This window comes from Erythrolamprus reginae, chromosome 6 (genome assembly GCF_031021105.1).
Source record: "Erythrolamprus reginae isolate rEryReg1 chromosome 6, rEryReg1.hap1, whole genome shotgun sequence".
Taxonomy (NCBI): Eukaryota; Metazoa; Chordata; class Lepidosauria; order Squamata; family Dipsadidae; genus Erythrolamprus; species Erythrolamprus reginae.
In genome coordinates this window covers 5,742,633-5,764,461 of record NC_091955.1, presented here as the reverse complement: position 1 = coordinate 5,764,461, position 21,829 = coordinate 5,742,633, and the positions used below count along the sequence as shown (strand labels likewise).

Below are 21,829 nucleotides of genomic sequence, written 5' to 3'. Positions count from 1 at the left end.
TATTAAGTGTAATATATTGTTGAGGTATAAAAATATAGATCTGGCTTTATTGTATAAAATAACACAAAAGAATCATCAGCAAAAGCAAAAGGTCTGTTTTATGGAGATTGGTGTAATGATGCCAAAAATATGCTTAGGAAGGAAGGAAGGAAGGAAGGAAGGAAGGGAGGGAGGGAGGGAGGGAGGGAGGGAGGGTGGGGGGAGAAGAAAAGGAAAAAATTGATGAAGGAAGGTAGGGATGAAGGAAGAGAGGTAGGGAAGAAGGGAAAGGAAGGAAGAAGAGGAGGGAGGGATGAAGGAAGGAAGAAAGAGATGGAGGGAAGAAGAAAAGGAAGAAAGGGGGATGAAGGAAGACAGAAGGAGGGAAGAAAGGAAGGGAGGGATTAAGGGGGAGAGAGAGGGAGGGAAGAAGGAAAAGAGAGAGATGAGAAGGATGGAAGGAAAGTAGAGAAAGGAAGAAAAGAAAAGAAGGGGAAGGAGGTTGAAAGACTGACAGGAGGAAAGAGGACAGAAAGAAGGAAAGGAAGGAACAAGGTGGAAGGAACGAAGGGAGGGAGGAAGAATGGAAGAGGAAAAAGGGGAAGGAAGGAAGGAAAAGGAGGACAAAGAGGAGAAAAGAAAGAGGTAAAATGAAAGGATGGAAGAGGAAGGAGAAAGAAAGAAAGAAAGAAAGAATGTAGGAAGGAAGGAAGGGAGAAAGAGATAGAGAGAGAAAGAAAGAAAGAAAGGAAGAAAGAGAGAGAAAGAAAGGAAGGGAGGGAGAAAGAGAGAGAGAAAGGAAGGAAGGAAGGGAGAAAGAGAGAGAAAGACAGAAAGGAAAGAAAGAAAGAAAGGAAAGAAAGACAGAAGGAAGGAAGGAAGGAAAGAGGATGAGGAGAAGGAAGGAAGGAAGGAAGGGGAAGGAGGTCAAAGGCAAGAAAGATAAAAGGAAAGAAGGAGGGAGGAAGAGGGAGGAAGGAGGGGAAAAAAGTGACAGGAAGAGACGAGGAGCAGCCGATTCTTTCGCCTAGAAGCGCCCTCTTTCACTTCCTGCCCCCTCTCATCACTTCCTTTTTCCGGTCTGGGGCCATCTCCGCCCCCCTTTCGCTCTGCCGCGCCTGCGCGAGTCCTCCGGGGCGTCCTTGGAGCCGCCGCTGCCAGGTTGGGGGTCTCCCCGAGAGACAAGGAGGCGCCGCCGCCCCCCGCCGCCGCCATGCAGAGTTGGAGCCGCGTCTGCTGCGCCCTGGCCCAGGTAGCGCCAGCGGGGAAGGGAAGCCGGAGGGGCCCCGGGGCCTGCGCATTCGCCCACTCGGGACACCCCCCCTCCTTCCCCGGACACGCGTGGGAGCTGCGGGGGGGGGGGGCTCTACAGAATTCGCTGAGCCCTGCAGAGTGGCCCCAACGGGCATTGCAAAGGGACTTCCAGAACTGCCCAGCCAATCTGGCCGAGGAAAGACGGAGTTGGAAGAAGGGGCTTGCGAGGTCATCTAGTCCAGGGGCTCTTCTATGAGTTATGGACTGCAACTCCCAGAATGCCTAAGCTAGCGTGATTGGCTCAGGAATTCTGGGAGTTGAAGTCCACAAGTCATAGAAGAGCCAACTTTGCCCACCTCCTGATCTAGTCCAACCCCTCTACCCAAGCAGGAGACAAGGGTAGGCAAAGTTGGCTCTTCCATGCCATGTGGACTTCAACTCCCAGGATTCCTGAGCCAATGATGCTAGCTCCGGAATTCTGGGAGTTGAAGTTCCACATGGCATAGAAGAGTCAACTTTGCCTACCCCTGCCTTAGACCAAACTTTGCAACTTTAAGACTCGGGGACTCCAACTCCCAAAATCCTCCAGCCAGCTATGATTTGTGGACTTCAACTCCCAGAATTCCTGAGCCCATCAGGCTAGCTTAGGAATTCTGGGAGTTGAAAGCTTAGGAATTCTGGGAGTTGAAGTCCATATGGCATAGAAGAGCCAACGTTCCTTACACCTGCTTTAGGTCAAACTTGGCAACTTGAAGACTTGTGGACTTCAACTCCCAGAATTCTCTAGGCACCTGGTTTGGGACACCTGCTTTTCGATAGGCAGAAGTCCCCAGCAATCCTGGTCATGATTGGCACAGCTGGCTGAATCCTACTACAATGACTAAACATCTGAACGGAGGCTTTATTTTATAGACTTTAAAATAATTTAATTTAATTTATTAGATTTGTGAGCTGCTCAATTCCTTTTGGACTCTATAGGAAGAATGTTGTGTAATGAAGATAAAGACTAGGGTAGAGGTCTTCAAACCTCTTTTTTGGGCATGGCTAGTTTGATGAGAAGAAGGACCAGGGGAGACATGATAGCAGTCTTCCAATATCTCAGGGGTTGCCACAAAGAAGAAGGAGTCAAGCTATTCTCCAAAGCACCTGAGGGTAGAACAAGAAGCAATGGGTGGAAACTAAACAAGGAGAGAAGCAACTTAGAACTAAGGAGACATTTCCTGACAGTTAGAACAATTAATCCGTGGAACAGCTTGCCTCCAGAAGTTGCGAATGCTCCAACACTGGAGGTTTTTAAGCAGATGTTGGATAACCATCTGTCTGAAGAAGTGTAGGGTTTCCTGCCTAAGCAAGGGGTTGGACTAGAAGACCTCCAAGGTCCCAACTTTGTTGTTGTTGTTGTTATAAACTTGGCAACTTGAAGACTTTTATCCCATGATGGGGGGAGAGAGGGGGAGGAAATAATTCTTTTCTCCCTCTCTCTCTCTCTCCCTTTCTTTCTTTCTTTCTTTCTTTCTGTCTTTCTGTCTTTCTTTCTCTCTTCTTTCTCTTTTCTTTCTTTCGCTCTCTCTCCCCTTTCTGTCTTTTTATCTTTTTTATCTCTCCTTTCTTTCTCTTTCCTTCCTTCTTCCTTCCTTCCTTCCTTCCTTTCTTTCTTTCTTTCTTTCTTTCTAATTTTACTTTGGCAGTCCTTTATTCTGTATACATCAAAATCAGACACGTGTCACTTTTACACAGTTTTATAAGGGGTGCTAAAGGCCAGTAGTACTAAAAGTCAGACCTCATACACCAATCACAATATATTTTGGGGGAAATGTTATTGCGTTTAGAGATGTTCTTAGATCACATGTCAAAGAAATACTGAAGGAACTGGCAATCAAATTGAACATTTAATGTAATTTATGCAATAAACGATGTGGCTTATGGGGCTTGAGTTTTGGTTCACCTTGAATTTCTTGAGAATTAATTTGAATGGTTAGCTTTCCCAGATAAAAGCTATAAGAATTGAATAGTTCTGCAGTTGTTGTTTTAAAAAAAATCAAGGCTCTCTGGTCTTTTTTCAGAATAGTATAATGTTTCATAATATTTTATGATCATATTATGATAAAACTAAGCTGGGCCTCCATAGGAACCTTTTATTTGCCTCTCCAAGGTTTGAGATAGTGGGAAATAATTAGCCCCGATAGCCTTTTTGATAATATTTTTCTGCTGTATAAACAAGATTTGAATGTGGCCTTGAGATTAATTGCAAGGACCAAGGTTTGTAAGGAAGAATTAGCTTATAAGATTTATTGGCACATAATAGACTTTGCTACTTGCAATCCCTAGTTGGGAGCAGGCTTAAGAATGGCTAATCGTTTCAGATTTTATTTTCAAACTTTTGTCTTAGTGGAATAAACAGAAATACGACTTAGGATAGAAGGAACAAGAATCAAGTTTTTTGCACAACTCTTCATATGGATATATTGTTCTCTTTGAGGGAATTTAGATACCAAAGAAGGCAAACGTTGAAGATATTTCCCTATTTAAGAGTTGTAAAGATTAATTAATTAATACAATTAATAAAATTTATAATCAACAAACGTCAAGAATACTAATACATGGGGACACAACTGATAAAATCCATATTATTATTATTATTATTATTATTATTATTATTATTATTATTAATTAGATTTGTCGACTGGCAGGCCCCAGGGGAAGAGCCTTCTCTGTGGCGGCCCCGGCCCTCTGGAATCAACTCCGCCCAGAGATTAGAACTGCCCCCACCCTCCTTGTCTTTCGTAAATTGCTTAAGACCCACCTATATCGCCAGGCATGGGGGAATTGAGACACCTCCCCCAGGCTTATAGAGTTTTATGTATAGTATGCTTGTGTTGTACGGCTGTTTTTAAATGATGGGTTTTTAGATGCTTTTTTTTAATTATTAGATTTGTTACACCATATATTGCTTTTATTATTGTTGTGAGCCGCCCCGAGTCTGCGGAGAGGGGGCATACAAATCTAATAAATAACAACAACAATAATAATAATTTAAAACCAATAAAGATATTAACTAAATAAATAAATATAAAAATATATTAAGAGTTGAAAAGAATAGAGGCAGACATATAAACTAAACTGAAAGATAAGGATTTAAAAAAAATGTCGTTAGAGTAAAATGAGTGACAGATAATTCTGTTGGGCCTTGTTGTAATCATTATAGAGCATCTTTATAAAGAATATAAACTTATTCTTCCCTCTTCTGTTTTTTTCCCTTCAAATTAGAGGGGTCATTTTAGCCGAATCCATCATGGCTTGCAAAGCATTTCAGCAGCTCCTGTGAGAACTTACGCCGATCAAGGTAAACAGTACATAGCTTTGAATTACATGGAAAAAATAAGATTTCTTTCTTCATAGAATCCACAGTTCTATCCAGGATGGGGATTAACTGCATTACTGTTAATTTGTTATATTAAATTTTCCTGGTCCATCTAGTCTGCCCTTATACTATTTCCTGTATTTTATCTTAGGATGGATGGATTGTACAATTCAATCATACCATACATAAACCATCATAGAAACATAGAATGTTGACGGCAGAAAAAGACCTCATGGTCCATCTAGTCTGCCCTTATACTATTTCCTGTTTTTATCTTAGGGTGGATATATGTTTATCCCAGGCATGTTTAAATTCAGCTACTGTGGATTTACCAACCACATCTGCTGGAAGTTTGTTCCAAGGATCTACTGCTCTTTCAGTAAAATAATATTTTCTCACGTTGCTTTTGATCTTTCCCCAACTCACCTCAGATTGTGTCCCCTTGTTCTTGGCTTCACGTTCCTATTAAAAACACTTCCCTCCTGAACCTTATTTAACCCTTTAACGTATTTAAATGTTTAAATATTTAATTTACAAAAGGTGTGATTGCTCTTCTAAAATTATGTTTGGGTCTTTTTGTCAGTTGATGCTGATGTGACGGTCATCGGCTCTGGCCCAGGAGGCTACGTTGCTGCCATCAAAGCTGCCCAACTTGGCTTTAAGGTGAGCAGAATCCCTAGGTAATGTCTCAATAGTTTGGAAAAGTTCGCCTGAAGTTCTTACCAACAAGCGAAAGAGTGGAAGATGAGTCACTTTGTGTGCAGGTAGGAAGTGGTTAAATATGATGGATCTTCAGTGATACCCAGATTATAATAGAATAGAATTCTTTATTGGCCAAGTGTGATTGGGGCCACAAGGAATTTGTCTTTGGTGCATATGCTCTCAGTGTACATAAAAGAAAATATAGATTATATTTATATATGTACTGCTCAAAAAAATAAAGGGAACACTCAAAGAACCCATCCTAGACCTGAATGAATGAAATATTCTCATTGAATACTTTGTTCTGTACAAAGTTGAATGTGTACAACAGCGTGTGAAATTGATTGTCAATCAGTGTTGCTTCCTAAGGGGACAATTTGATTTCACAGAAGTTTGATTTACCTGGAGTTATATTGTGCTTTTTGTGTTCCCTTTATTTTTTTTAGCAGTGTATTATCTCATATATACACTGCTCAAAAAAATAAAGGGAACGTTGAAATAGAAGGAAAGTGAATAGTTAAAGATTTGAGACCCAGGCAACAAAATTATTTGTCTCAGGGAGGTTATATTATATTAGTATAAAAATCTACCTAAAGAAGTGGCCTTCTCCGGGTCCCGTCAACTAAACAATGTCGTTTGGCGGGGCCCAGGGGAAGAACCTTCTCTGTGGCGGCCCCAGTCCTCTGGAACCAACTCCCCCCGGAGATTAGAATTGCCCCCACCCTCCTCGCCTTTCGTAAGCTTCTTAAAACCCACCTCTGCCGTCAGGCATGGGGGAACTGAGATATTCTTTCCCCCTAGGCCTTTACAATTTATGCATGGTATGTTTGTTTGTATGTATGTTTGGTTTTACAATAAGGGTTTTTTAGTTGTTTTAGTATTGGATTGTTACATGCTGTTTTTATTACTGTTGTTAGCTGCCCCGAATCTACGGAGAGGGGCGGCATACAAATCCAATAGATAGATAGATAGATAGATAGATAGATAGATAGATAGATAGATAGATAGATAGATAGATAGATAGATAGATTTAGATGCATAGATGTATTCACTTGGAAAAGAGTTAAGGTTAAACTTAAGTGAAGGGGATGTTTTTCTATCAATGCTTCTAAAAAATCCCAGAAGTGCATTTTCTGCAGCAAAACTAAACAGATATTTAGAATTAACTCTTGCTTTTAAATCCCAGACAGTCTGCGTGGAGAAGAATGAAACCCTGGGTGGGACCTGTTTGAATGTTGGGTGCATCCCTTCTAAGGTAGGTTCGTGATGAGTCTATCCTAGTGACTGCAAACCTTTCTTGGTTCATGTGCCAAAAGGGTGTGTGTGGCATGTGCTAGCGCACAGGCATGCGCCCACACCCATTCCTTCCACCCATGCATGCGCGCCCCCTATGCGACGCTTGCGCATGTGCACAATTCCTCCTTCGGTCCCTGTGCATATGCAGAGGCATCGCTGGAGTCTGGGACGGTGGAAAAACGGTGAAAAAAATGAAAAGTGAGTCCGTCTTTTGAAAAAAAAAAGGGGGGGCGTTTTTGCCTCCCCCCAAGCCCTCTGCACACCCTGGGATAAACATATATCCATCCTAATCTGTAGAGTCTGGAGGACAGAAGGAAAAGGGGGGACATGATTGAAACATTTAAATATGTCAAAGGGTTAAATAAGGTTCAGGAGGGAAGTGTTCTTCATAGGAAAGTGAACACAAGAACAAGGGGACACAATCTGAAGTTCGTTGGGGGAAAGATCAAAAGCAACATGAGAAAATATTACTTTACTGAAAGAGTAGTAGATCCTTGGAACAAACTTCCAGCAGACGTGGTTGATAAATCCACAGTAACTGAATTTAAACATGCCTGGGATAAACACATATCCATCCTAAGATAAAATACAGAAAATAGTATAAGGGCAGACTAGATGGATCATGAGGTCTTTTTCTGCCGTCAGTCTTCTATGTTTCTATGTTTATTTTAGCAGAAAGAGATCACCATGTTTAAGCCAACTTTAGTCAAATGTTGACATTCACAAAGAACTCATCACGAGACACCCCCTTATATAGCTACAAGGAGTGCCGAGTGCTCCTGGGGGCTCCCTTTTTGCAAAGGACGGCCTGCTTTTCGCCCATTGTTTTTTTTTCCACAAAAAGGGTGTTTGTGCCTCCCCCCCTGGAACACTCACAGGCCTCCCAAGCCTTCTGCCCACCCCATTTTTGCGAAAAACAGGCCCATTTTTCACAAAAATGGGACGCAAGGGCGGGGCTTCAAGGAGGCCAAAAATGGCTGAAGTTAGTTGGGGAAAAGATCAAAAGCAACATGAGAAAATATTATTTTACTGAAAGAGTAGCAGATGCTTGGAACAAACTTCCAGCAGACGTGGTTGGTAAATCCACAGTAACTGAATTTAAACATGCCTGGGATAAACATAGATCCATCCTAAGATAAAAATACAGGAAATAGTATAAGGGCAGACTAGATGGACCATGAGGTCTTTTTCTGCGGTCATTCTTCTATGTTTCTATGGCTGTATTTGGTGTATAAGACGCACCGACTTTTCCACCCTCTTTTAGGGAGGAAAAGGTGCATCTTATACTCCAAAAAAATTAAGATAAGACACCTCAAATATTAAAGGCAGAAGACTTCCCTTGAAGCTGTGAACATATAATCAGAGTTTTAAATAGTTTACCTGACTCTACAGGTGGTAGTTATTTTAGATGCTCCATTTTCTTTTAATGTGGCATTTTCGGAGCAGATTGTGTGTTTAATCGAAAACTGCTTTATATTATTACAGGCCTTGTTGAACAATTCACACCTGTACCATTTGGCTCATGGGAAAGATTTTGCTAGCAGGGGGATTGAAAGTGAGTACGCCGGACGAGTCTGTGGACTCGAAATTCTGCTAAATTTATTCCATTTGTTTATTTGTTTGTATCCGCCTTTCCCTCCTCCTCCTCCTCTTCTTTTTCTTCGACTATAGCAACCCTGTGAGGTGGCTTCGGCCAGTCACTTTCGGCCTTAGGAAGGAAGCAATGACAAAGCACTTTTGAAAGGAAATTGCCTAGAAAGTGACAGAAACCAATCAACCTTCCTTCCTTCCTTCCTTCCTTCCTTCCTTCCTTCCTTCCTTCTCTCCTTCCTTCCTTCCCTCCTTCCTTCCCTCCCTCCCTCCTTCCCTCCTTCCTTCCTTCCCTCCCTCCTTCCTTCCCTCCTCTTCCTTCCTCCCTCCCTTCCCTCCCTCCCTCCTTCCTTCCCTCCCTCCCTCCTTTCTTCCCTCCTCTTCCATCCTTCCCTTCCTTCTCTCCTTCCTTCTCTCCCTCCTCTCTTCCCTCCCTCCCTCCTTCCTTCCTTCCTTCCCTCCCCCCTCCCTCCTTCTTTCCCTCCTCTTCCTTCCTTCCCTCTTTCCTTCCTTCCCTCCCTCCTTCCTTCCTTCCCTCTTCCTTCCCTCCCTCCTTCCTCCCTCCCCCACCTGCTCGTTTATATTTCAATGTTTAATTCTTCGGTGAACTCCCTTTAAGAATGTGGGATGCCCAAGGATAACTCAGCTCCTTTCCAATTCATAATTTGTGTTTAAACAGTCACAGGTCTCCGGTTGAATTTAGAGAAAATGATGGAACAGAAGAGCGGTGCAGTGAAGGCTTTAACAGGAGGAATTGCCCACTTGTTTAAACAAAATAAGGTAACATTTTGGACAAAAAACAACACTGCTTTTATTTGCTCATCCCTAGCTGTTAGGTATTTTACACCTCTTGGGTCTGCTGGAGGAGGAGAGGGGCGGCATACAAATTTAATAAATAATAATAATAATAATAATAATAATAATAATAATAATAATAATAGGAAAAGGGAGATCCCTAGAAAATCCTTAGTAATTAGAACGGCTTAGAAAAAAACTAAAACAGATCGCTCTGATTTTTTCCCTATCAAATCCCTCCATAAATTATCAATTTTTTCAGAGTATAAGACGCACCTTATTTTTTTGGGAGGAAAATAGGGAAAAGAATCTGCTTACCAGGTATTCATCTGGCTAGCATCCTTAGCCAGCACATTATTTTATCCCCTGGTTAGGGCTTAAAAAAAACTTTATTCAGAGAGAGTAACAATGAAAGAGCTTGCAAGCCAGTAAGAGCTGGGAACATCGTTAGCACCTGGAAAGGAACATTCAGAGCAAGTAGAGCAAAGGAAAAAACCCTGGAAAGACTTAGGGCTAAGAAAACATTCTTCGAAGAGAGTAACAATGAAAGAGCTTGCAAGCTGGTAAGAACTCGGAACATCGTTAGCATCTGGAAAGAAACATGTAGAGCAATGGAAAAAAACCTGGAAAGACTTAGGGCTTGGGAAACATTCTTCATAGAGAGTAACAATGAAAGAGCTTGCAAGCCAGTAAGAGCTGGGAACATCATTAGCACCTGGAAAGAAGAGCAATGGAAAAAACCCTGCAAAGACTTAGGGCTTGGAAAACATTCTTAACTCCAAGATAACTCCTTCTTCCTTGCCGTTTAAAATCTGCTTTTCGTGATGTGTGCTTTTCTCAAATAAAGAATTTGATTTTATGATAAAATAAGTGACTTCTGAGTTGGTGGGTTGCTTCGAGGGCCGTGCACAGAACAGCACACATGCGCGGAACCAAAGAAATCACCAAGAAAAGTCGGTGAAATCTCTCACGCACGAAAATCCTCGTGGTGGGCATACAAATGCCCTTGAGACGAGGGAGGAAGCAAACCAGCAGCAATATATTTATTTATTTATTATTAGATTTGTATGCCACCTCTCTCCGAAGACTTGGGGTGGCTAACAACAATAAAAAAGACAATGTAACAAATCTAATATTAAAAAGTAATCTAAAAAACCCCAATTTAAGAGACCAATCGTACAAACAAGCATACCATGTATAAATTCTATAAGTCTAGGGGGAAGGGGAAAAAAAATTCAATTCTCCCATGCCTGATGACAGAGGTGGGTTTTAAGGAGCTTGCGAAAGGCAAGGAGGGTGGGGGCAACTCTGATATCTGGGGGGAGCTGGTTCCAGAGGATCGGGGCCGCCACAGAGAAGGTTCTTCTCCTGGGTCCCGCCAAATATAAGTCAGAACTCACCCCTCTGCAGGACATAAGCTGTTTCAAGGAAAGCTTCCTTTTGTAAATAATAATAATAATAATAATAATAATAATAATAATAATAATAATAATAATATATTAGATTTGTGTGCCGCCCCTCTCCGAGAACTTGGGGCGGCTCTCAATTGGCCGTTTTTATTTAAATGGCACTGGTGTTGATAACGAGAAATGGTTTCTTTGTTTTGTTGTTTTTAAAAAAAGGATTTTTCTTCCCTCTAAGGTAACCCACGTGCCTGGCTTTGGAAAAATAACTGGCAAAAACCAGGTCACCGCAACGAAAGGTGATGGCAGCACCCAGGTTATTAATACGAAGAACATCCTTATAGCGACAGGTTCCGAAGTGACCCCTTTCCAAGGAATTACGGTACGGCTCGAGTTTGAAGTTTGGCTGGCGTAATATTCTCCCGGAATATTATTGATGAGAAAATATTTTCCTAAACTACCACGTCTCTCTGAAGATAATATGATATGAAGATAGCATGATTTTTCATGGAGAATAAAATGGGATAGAATGCAGGATAGAATGGAATGGAATAGGATAGAATGCAGAATAGAATAGAATGCAGGATAGAATAGAATAGAATAGAATAGAATAGAATAGAATGCAGGATAGAATAGAATGCAGGATAGAATAGAATGCAGAATAGAATAGAATAGAATTTTTATTGGCCAAGTGTGATTGGACACACAAGGAATTTGTCTTGGTGCATATGCTCTCAGCGTACATAATAGAAAAAGATACATTTGTCAAGAATCATGTGGTACGACACTTAATGATTGTCATAGGGGTCAAATAAGCAATGAAGAAGCAATATTAATAAAAATCTTAGGATATAAGCAACAAGTTACAGTCATACAGTCAACATGGGAGGAAATGGGTGATAGGAATGATGAGAAAAACTAGTAGAATAGAAGTGCAGATTTAGTAGAAAGTCTGACAGTGTTGAGGGAATTATTTGTTTAGTAGAGTGATGGCGTAGAGTAGAATAGAATAGAATGCAGAGTAGAATAGAATAGAATGCAGGATAGAATAGAATAGAATGCAGGATAGAATAGAATAGAATGCAGGATAGAATAGAATAGAATGCAGGATAGAATAGAATAGAATGCAGGATAGAATAGAATAGAATGCAGGATAGAATAGAATGCAGGATAGAATAGAATGCAGGATAGAGTAGAATAGAATAGAAATAGAATAGAATGCAGAATAGAATAGAATGCAGGATAGAATAGAATAGAATGCAGGATAGAATAGAATAGAATGCAGGATAGTATAGAATAGAATGCAGGATAGAATAGAATAGAATGCAGGATAGAATAGAATAGAATGCAGGATAGAATAGAATAGAATGCAGGATAGAATAGAATGCAGGATAGAATAGAATGCAGGATAGAATAGAATAGAATGCAGAATAGAATAGAATGCAGGATAGAATAGAATGCAGGATAGAGTAGAATAGAATAGAAATAGAATAGAATGCAGAGTAGAATATAATAGAATGCAGAATAGAATAGAATAAGAAATGACTAGAATTGAATTGAATTGAATTTTATTGGCCAAGTGTGATTGGACACACAAGGAATTTGTCTTTGTACTTAGAAGAAAAAAATACATTTATCAAGAATCATGAAGTACAGCACTTAATGATTGTCATAGGGGTCAAATAAGCAATCAAATCATATTAGGAACCAGATCAATATAAATTGTAAGGATCCTCAATTTATTTAGATCGATGAAGACACCGTCGTATCGTCCACTGGCGCGCTGTCTTTGAAACAGGTTCCTGAAAAAATGGTGGTCATTGGTGCAGGAGTCATTGGTGTGGAACTGGTAAGAAATGGGCTCCCCCCCCCAAAAAAGTGCTTTTCAGTGTCTTTAATGGGATGCCACGGTGGTAAGTGGGACGAATCCACTATTAAAAGGATAACACCAATTTTAAAACCGCAGCACTGTTTACCTGCAGACTTTGGGAACTAAATTCCAGATTATTATCTAAAAATTGTGTGACACCAAAATACCAAAATATATCCCTGCCTTGTCAAAATGGAATTTGTCCTGAATTAAGGAATGAACAGCTCAAGAATGAACAGCTAGGGATGGGGGAGGAATCAAGCAAGGAATTAGCCTCAAATCACTGCGGTAACAGCACAGTAATAGGTTGAAGTTAACAGTAAAGAGTGAGTGCATAGTGTTTGAATTCATGCTTCTAGAGGCCTCTGGAGCTCGTTCATTTATATCCCACCTTTATTATTTTTTTATAAACAACACGAAAAAGGCAAATACATCCAATGCAGTGATTCTCAAGCTTTCTAATGCCGCGACCCCTTAATACAATTCCTCATATTGTGGTGACCCCCAACCATAAGCATAGCGCCAATTCTCCCAACAGAGCTTGAAGCTGATTGGCAGGAAGGTCAGAGGGACACGCCCACTGTAAACACCTGATTGGTTGGATTGTAAAAATATGTTCCAAGGCGCCAGAATAGAAGATTCAGTTCCTAACACCATGGGAAATTTGTCTTTTCCCACGGTCTAAGGCGACCCCCTATAATTCACCATCTCCCTGTGATTGGCCCAAAGTCACCCAATTGGCTTTCATGTCTAAGCAGGGTCTAGAACTCACCATCTCGTGTTGATTGGCCCATAGTTTCCGAGCTATCTTTTATGCCTAAGACAGGACTAGAATTCACAGTCTCCTGGTGATTGGCCCAAAGTCACCCAGTGGTCTTTCATGCGCAAAGTGAGAAGGTTGATGACTAAGTTGTCTGGCATAAAGTTTTGAAAATTTGGCATCGTATCATTAGATGGTGGGAAAATGAATTAGTCTCCTTCCACCTTGTATCACACAACATAAAAAGGGTTTGGATTTCAAATAATAATAATAATAATAATAATAATAATAATAATAATAATAATAATAATTTATTGGATTTGTATGCCGCCCCTCTCCGTAGACTCGGGGCGGCTAACAACAATAATAAAAACATCATGTACAATCCAATAATAAAACCAACTAAAACCCCTTATTATAAAACCAAACGTACACACAGACATACCATGCATAACTTGTAATGGCCTAGGGGGAAGGACTATCTCAACTCCCCCATGCCTGGCGGTATAAATGAGTCTTGAGTAGTTTACAAAAGACAGGGAGGGTGGGGGCAGTTCTGATCTCTGGGGGGAGTTGGTTCCAGAGGGCCGGGGCCGCCACAGAAAAGGCTCTTCCCCTGGAGCCGCCAAACGACATTGTTTAGTCGACGGGGCCCGGAGAAGGCCAACTCTGTGGGACCTTATCGGTCACTGGGATTCGTGAGGTATGTTGTAATTTCATGGCGGATGTTAAGCTTGGTTAGCGTCGAAGTTCGCTCACTGATTTTGGAAAGCTGTTTTGAAAAACCTGTCGATCGCAGGGTTCGGTTTGGCAACGTCTGGGTGCCGATGTGACAGCTGTGGAGTTCTTGGGCCACGTCGGCGGACTGGGCATTGATATGGAGATATCGAAGAACTTCCAACGGATTCTCCAGAAACAGGGACTTAAATTTAAACTCAACACGAAAGTAACGGGCGCCACCAGGAAACCGGACGGAAAGATTGATGTTGCGTAAGTATTCCGTCAGTAAATATACTGCTCAAAAAAATAGGCAGTATTCTTTTCCCTATTTTCCTCCCCAAAATATAAGGTGCGCCTTATATTCCAGTGTGTCTTATAGTCCGATAAATACGGTAAATTTTTGTTGTCATACGTTGAGGACTACCTGCACTGAATATGACCTTTTTTTCCTTAGAATTGAAGCCGCAGCCGGTGGCAAAGCAGAAGTAATCACTTGTGATGTCCTTCTGGTCTGTATTGGTCGCCGTCCCTTCACTAACAATCTTGGTCTGGAACAGGTGGGAATCGAACTAGATAACCGCGGAAGAATCCCAATCAACAACAGGTTCCAAACCAAAGTTCCAAAGTAAGTTGAAATAGTTAGCATTTTGGTTTATGTCAATTACTCCATTAAGCATGATTTAACTCTCCTTTTTTTAAAAAACCCAAACTAGTTCTAGTAAGCTTTGTTCAAATCAGGAATATTTTATTTCATTTATTTATTTTATTTATTCCATTTTTATGCCGCCCTTCTCCTTAGACTCAGGGCGGCTTACAACATGTTAGCAATAGCACTTTTGAACAGAGCCAGCCTATTTCCCCCACAATCTGGGTCCTCACTTTACCCACCTCGAAAGGATGGAAGGCTGAGTCAACCTTCAGCCGGTGATGAGATTTGAACCGCTGACCTTCAGATCTAGAGTCAGCTTCAGTGGCCTGCAGTACAGCACTCTACCTGCTGCGCCACCCAAATATATATACAGTAGTATCTCTAGATACGAGCTGCTCCACCTGCGAGTATTCCAAGTTATGAGCCGAGACGCGAGCGAAATTTCTGTTCGACACCCGAGCTCAAATTCGGGATACGAGCCGAGCTTCCACTAGGTGGCGCAAGAATCTCCTTGCTTCCAGTTATCTCGGCATGAAAAACAAAGTCTAAAGGCATTCGTTCAAGATGCGAGTTGATCGACTTACGAGCTCGGGTCTGGAACGAATTAGACTCGTATGTCGAGGTACCACTGTATAGTTGAATAATCAATTTTGTTTTTATTTTCCATCCCTTGGATTAACAAATAAAATTTGGGTCTAAATTCTATGAGAAAACAACATAGTTCAAATTTAAGTCATCTTTGCCTAAACACACACACACACACACACACACACACATATATATTTCGGGTTTTGCAGCAGCACGAAGCTTAAAACTTCAGCCTGATGATGGTGAATGTGATTTATATATTAATTCATTCTACAAAAAGCTGTCTTTCATGCCTAATAAGGCAGGACTAGAACTCACCGTCTTTTTGTGATTGGCCCAAACTCCTTCAACTTTCATTTCTAAGGCGGGGGTAGAGCTCAAAGTCTTCTTGCGATTGGCCCAAAATCCAGTGACTTTCATGTCTAAGGCGGGAGTAGAGCTCAAAGTCTTCTTGCGATTGGCCCAAAGTCATCAAGCCAGCTTTAGTGACTAAGGCGGGACTAGAACTCAAAGTCTCCTTGTGATTGGCACAAAGTCATCAAGCCAGCTTTAGTGACTAAGCCAGGATTAGAACTCAAGGCTTCCTTGTGATTGGCCCAAAGTCAACAAGCCAGCTTTTGTGGCTACGGTGGGATTACAATTCAACATCTCCCACTTTCTAGCATGGTGCCGTACCCAGTGGTGGGTTGCTCCCGGTTCAGACTTGTTGTAAGAACTGATAGCAGTGATAGGCTCCACCCACCAGCCCGGGATGCTTCTGCGCATGCTCGGAAACTTTGGCGCATGCGCAGAAGCGTCACACAAGCGCAAGTGCATTTGTGAATGGATAGTAAAGGGTTTTGGAACCCACCACTGACCTTAATCCCTAGACTTGTGATGGCAAAACTATGGCACACATGCCACCTGTGGCACGTGGAACATATCGGAGGGCACGTGAACCGTTGCCCTATGTCAGCTCCAGAGGTCTTGAAGAATTTAATTTAATTAATTTAATTTAATTTAAATTTAAAAAATTAATTTAATTTAATTTAAATTAAATTAAAAAAATTAATTTAATTTAATTTAATTCTTCAAGACCTCTGGAGCTGACATAGGGCAATGGTTCACGTGCCCTCCGATATGTTCCACGTGACACAGGTGGCAAGTTTTTAATTTAATTAATTTTAATTTTAATTTAATGTAATTTTATTTTAATTTAATTTAATTTTTAATTTAATGTAATTTGATTTAATTTAATTTTAATTTAATGTAATTCAATTTAATTTAAATTAATTTAATGTAATTTAAATTTAAATTTAATGTAATTTGATTTGATTTAATTTTAATTTAATTTAATTTAATTTAATTTATTCGATTTATAAGCCGCCCATCTCCAAACAGACTCTGAGCAGCATGAAACAAGAAAAGAGAAACAGGAAATGAGTGCGCAAGCTAACTAGCTGATTTTCGGTCTTGGGGAAGGCCGTTTTGCCGTCCGAAGGCTTCCCTGAAGCCCCAGAGTGCAAAAAAACAGCACAATGGGCAAACCGGAAGTTCAGAAAAACAGTCTTCCGGTTTGCCCGCTGTGCTGTTTTTTGCACTCCGGAGCCTTCAGGGAAGCTTCCTGAAGCCCCGGAGTGCGAAAAACAGCAAAATGGGCAAACCGGAAGTCTGTTTTTCTGGACTTCCGGTTTGGCTGTTTTTTTCCACTGTCCTAGGCTTCAAGTGAGGCCTGTGCGCATGTGCAGAGATGCGGATTGTGCACATGTGCAGGGGCAGCATGGGGTGTGCGCACATGCGTGGGGTGGAGAGAATGGGTGTGGGCACGTGTGAACCAAAAAAGGATCGCCTACCCCTAGCCCAGGGGTAGGCAAACTTGGCTCTTTTATGACTTGTGGACTTCAATTCCCAGAATCCCTGAGCCAATCATGCTAGCTCAGGAATTATGGGAGTTGAAGTCCGCCAACTTTGCCTACCCATGCCCTAAACCAAACCATCTTTGTTTTATTTTTTAACTTGGCAGCATTCATGCGATTGGAGACGTGGTCGCCGGCCCCATGCTCGCTCACAAAGCCGAAGACGAAGGGATTTTGTGCGTCGAGGGAATGGCTGGAGGCGCAGTTCACATCGACTACAACTGTGTGCCCTCCGTCATTTACACACACCCCGAAGTCGCCTGGGTTGGCAAGTCGGAAGAGCAGCTCAAAGAAGAGGTGCGCCTCGTAATTTTTCATTCTGCCGGCGGTGGTGGTAATTTGGGTAGGGTTGTTCATTCTGTTCAGTGCCGTCGTAACTTTGAACGGTCACTAAAGGAACTGCCGTAAGTCGAGGACCGCCTGTATTATTATTGGAAGATTTAGTCGTGTTTTTGTAACCTCTTTTGAGGGTAAGGTCAGATTTTGGATCAGTGGCTGTATCTGTTTTTGTCTTAAGAGCAGAGAGCAAAATTAGACCCTAGCTCAGTGCAAAATATATATATATATATTTTTAATTATTTATTCGATTTTTATGCCGCCCTTCTCCTTAGACTTAGGGCAGCTTACAACATGTTAGCAATAGCACTTTTTAACAGAGCCAGCATATTGCCCCCTACAATCCGGGTCCTCATTTGACCCACCTCGGAAGGATGGAAGGCTGAGTCAACCTTGAGCCGGTGATGAGATTTGAACCGCTGACCTTCGGATCTACAGTCAGCTTCAGTGGCCTGCAGTACAGCACTGTACCTGCTGCGCCACCCCGGCTCATTGGTTGTTGTTGAAAGTGAATGAATGTTTTTTAAAGTTCCGGGGGTTTTAGAGTAAGAACTTCTTACTCGGAGAGGGGCGGCACACAAATCTAATAAATTATTATTATTATTATTATTATTATTATTATTATTATTATTATTATTATTAATTATTTATTATTATTATTGGTCATTACCTATAAAGCCCTTCATGGCACCGGACCAGGGTATCTACGAGACCGCCTTCTGCCGCATGAATCCCAGCGACTGGTTAGGTCCCACAGAGTGGGCCTCCTCCGGGTCCCGTCAACAAAACAATGCCGCTTGGCGGGGCCCAGGGGAAAAGCCTTCTCTGTGGCGGCCCCGGCCCTGTGGAATCGACTCCCCCCAGAGAGTAGAATTGTCCCCACCCTCCTTGCCTTTCGTAAGCTCCTTAAATCCACCTCTGTCGTCAGGCATGGGGGAATTGAGACATTCTTTCCCCCTAAGCCTTTATAATTTATGCATGGTATGTTTGTTTGTATGGATGTTTAGTTTTATAATAAGGGTATTTTAGTTGTTTTTAGTATTGGATTTGCATGATGTTTTTTATTACTGTTGTTAGCCGCCCCGAGTCTACGGAGAGGGGCAGCATACAAATCCAATAAATAAATAAATAAATAAATATTATTATTAATTGTTATTATTGCTATTATTGTTATTATTATACTGTTTTTATTACATTGTGGGCTGCCCGGAGTCCTCGGAGAAGGGCGGCATACAAATCCAATTAGTAAACTAATAAACAAATAAATAAAATCCTGTGAATTTATAACGTTGGCTTGTTTTCAGGGAACGGAGTACAAGATTGGTAAATTCCCATTTGCGGCTAACAGCAGAGCCAAGACCAACGCTGACACAGATGGTCTGGTCAAGATCTTAAGTCACAAAACAACAGACCGGATGCTGGGAGCGCATATTCTAGGCGCAGTGAGTATGCCAAAGGATCCACTCATGTTGTAATATTGCGTAGCGTTGAGTAGTTTTACAGGGGGTGGACAAAAAGATGGAAACACTTGACTTTTTGGCATCATAATGTTTGGACATGTTCAAATCAATCAAAACTTGACATACTTTAATGTTTTTTTAAAATTCTGTTATTCTTATCAATCACTGCGATTATTTCTTCTCCAGGGTGCTGGTGAAATGGTTAATGAAGCCGCTCTGGCAATGGAATATGGTGCATCGTGCGAGGACGTAGCAAGAGTTTGCCATGCACATCCGGTAAGTTAGTACAACTTGCTCCGCCATGTTGACATTATGGGAATTTATTTAATTGGTCCCGCCTTTATTATGACTATAAATAAGTCGTGGCGGTAAATGAGTCCAGCTCATCTTCCTCCCCTTATTTGCCCCACAAAACAGTCCTGTGAGGTGGGTGGGACTTGGGGAGAGAGAGAGAGAGAAAGTGACTGGCCCAAAGTCATCCATTTGGCTTTAATGCCTAAGGAGGGACTAGAACTCGCCGTCTCCTGGTGATTGGCCCACTCAATTGGCTTTCATGGCTAAGGAGGGACTAGAACTCGCCGTCACCTGGTGATTGGCCCATTGAATTAGCTTTCATAGCTAAGGAGGGATTAGAACTCGCTGTCACCTGGTGATTGGCCCACTCAATTGGCTTTCATGGCTAAGGAGGGACTAGAACTCATGGTCACCTGGTGATTGGCCCATTGAATTGGCTTTCATGGCTAAGGAAGGACTAGAACTCACTGTCACCTGGTGATTGGTCCACTCAATTGGCTTTCATGGCTAAGGAGGGACTAGAACTCGCTGTCACCTGGTGATTGGCCCACTCAGTTGGCTTTCATGGCTAAGGAGGGACTAGAACTCACCGTCACCTGGTGATTGGCCCACTCAATTGGCTTTCATGGCTAAGGAGGGACTAGAACTTGCTGTCACCTGCTGATTGGCCCACTCAATTGGCTTTCATGTCTAAGGAGGGTCTAGAACTTGATGTATCCTGGTGATTGGCTTACTTAAGTGGCTTTCATGGCTAAAGAGAGATTAGAACTAGCTGCCTCCTGGTGATTGGCCCACTCAATTGGCTTTCATGGCTAAGGAGGGACTAGAACTTGATGTATCCTGGTGATTGGCCCAAAGTCGCCGAGCTGGCTTTCATACCTAAGGCAGGACTGGAACTCTAACCACTGCGCCACCCGGGCTCTAAGTTGTAGACAGTAGCAATAGCACTTAAGACTTATATACTGCTTCAGATTGCTTTTACAGCCCTCTCTAAGCAGTTTACAGAGTCAGCCTCTTGCCCCCAACAATCTGGGTCCTCATTTGACCCACCACGGAAGGATGGAAGGCTGAATCCATCTCGAACTGGTCAAGATCAAACTGCTGGCACTCGGCAGAGTTAGCCTGCAGTACCCCATTCTAACCACTGCGCCACGATGGCTGTTAGATCACAGGTGGCTCTCTATGAAAGTTCTTCATAATTTGTAATTGATGAAAATTCTACATTTCACAAAGGTGTTGGATTAAGGTGGTGCCGTGGATATTGCCTATCTGGACTTCAGCAAAGCTTTTGATACGGTTCCACATAAAGAGCTGATAGATAAATTAGTGAAAATTGAACTTAATCCCTGGATAGTTCAGTGGATTTCAAGCTGGCTGAAGCGTAGACATCAGAAAGTTATTGTTAATGGCGAGTATTCTGAGCAGAGACAGGTTACAAGTGGTGTGCCACAAGGATCTGTTCTGGGTCCTATTCTTTTTAATACATTTGTGAGTGACATAGGGGAAGGTTTGGTAGGGAAGGTTTGCCTATTTGCCGATGACTCTAAAGTGTGCAATAGGGTTGATATTCCTCGAGGGGTCTGTAATATGGTAAATGATTTAGCTTTACTAGATAAATGGTCAAAGCAATGGAAACTGCAGTTTAATGTTTCCAAATGTAAAATAATGCACTTGGGGAAAAGGAATCCTCAATCTGAGTATTGCATTGGCAGTTCTGTGTTAGCAAAAACTTCAGAAGAGAAGGATTTAGGGGTAGTGATTTCTGACAGTCTCAAAATGGGTGAACAGTGTGGTCGGGCGGTAGGAAAAGCAAGTAGGATGCTTGGCTGCATAGCTAGAGGTATAACAAGCAGGAAGAGGGAGATTGCGATCCCCTTATATAGAGCGCTGGTGAGACCACATTTGGAATACTGTGTTCAGTTCTGGAGACCTCACCTACAAAAAGATATTGACAAAATTGAATGGGTCCAAAGACGGGCTACAAGAATGGTGGAAGGTCTTAAGCATCAAATGTATCAGGAAAGACTTCATGGACTCAGTCTGTATAGTCTGGAGGACAGAAGGAAAAGGGGGGACATAATCGAAACATTTAAATATGTTAAAGGGTTAAATAAGGTCCAGGAGGGAAGTGTTTTTAATGGGGAAGTGAGCACAAGAACAAGGGGACACAATCTGAAGTTAGTTTGGGGAAAAATCAAAAGCAACGTGAGAAAATATTATTTCACTGAAAGAGTAGTAGATCCTTGGAACAAACTTCCAGCAGACGTGGTTGGTAAATCCACAGTCACTGAATTTAAACATGCCTGGGATCAACATATATCCATCGTAAGATAAAATACAGGAAATAGTATAAGGGCAGACTAGATGGACCATGAGGTCTTTTTCTGCCGTCAGTCTTCTATGTTTCTATTTTCGCTTCCTTTTCCTTTCTTGCATTCTCTCTCATTCATTTCTCAATTTGTTTTTTTTGTGTCTCCCCTACAGACCGTATCTGAAGCTTTCAGAGAAGCAAATCTAGCAGCTTCCTTTGGCAAAGCTATCAACTTTTGAAGTGAAGGCGCATCTACGGTGGTGTGAAAAGCACATTTTTTCCCCCCTCTGTGAAACCAACCGAAGATGGAAAACCAAGTCTTTGCAAGACTCCCGGGCCTTAATTAAGCGAACTTTTGTTCAAAAGAAAAAAAAGAGCCAAAATATTTAAACAAATGGGGTTTGGATTTAATTAACCAATAGCTGTATATTATATGATCAATACTATATTTGCATTATTCATTGTTCGTTCTTAAAAGTTTCATGGAAGAAAATAAACAGCTAGTTGTTGGAGTCATCTTAACGGTCCCATCATGTATTTCGTTCAAATATAATGTCTAATATTAA

General features: G+C 41.7%; 1 protein-coding gene across 1 annotated transcript; it reads left to right on the top strand.

Moving 5' to 3' along the window:
- Window positions 1-956: 956 nt before the first annotated feature.
- Window positions 957-21,829, top strand: DLD (dihydrolipoamide dehydrogenase). The gene is made up of 14 exons (XM_070755157.1): window positions 957-1,231; window positions 4,501-4,576; window positions 5,178-5,257; window positions 6,483-6,551; window positions 8,078-8,147; window positions 8,862-8,962; window positions 10,619-10,762; window positions 12,128-12,229; window positions 13,810-14,000; window positions 14,185-14,355; window positions 16,970-17,159; window positions 18,503-18,640; window positions 18,845-18,934; window positions 21,437-21,829. Exons 1-14 carry the CDS (start codon window positions 1,193-1,195, stop codon window positions 21,500-21,502), a joined length of 1,527 nt encoding a protein of 508 aa, XP_070611258.1. The 5' UTR covers window positions 957-1,192; the 3' UTR covers window positions 21,503-21,829.

Coding starts and splice junctions, on each gene's coding strand:
- DLD (XM_070755157.1), top strand. CDS start 1,193: ATGCAGAGTTGGAGCCGCGTCTGCTGCGCCCTGGCCCAG. Junction 5,258..6,482: donor CTGCCCAACTTGGCTTTAAG/GTGAGCAGAATC, acceptor TTTAAATCCCAG/ACAGTCTGCGTGGAGAAGAA. Junction 18,641..18,844: donor GAGCGCATATTCTAGGCGCA/GTGAGTATGCCA, acceptor TTTCTTCTCCAG/GGTGCTGGTGAAATGGTTAA.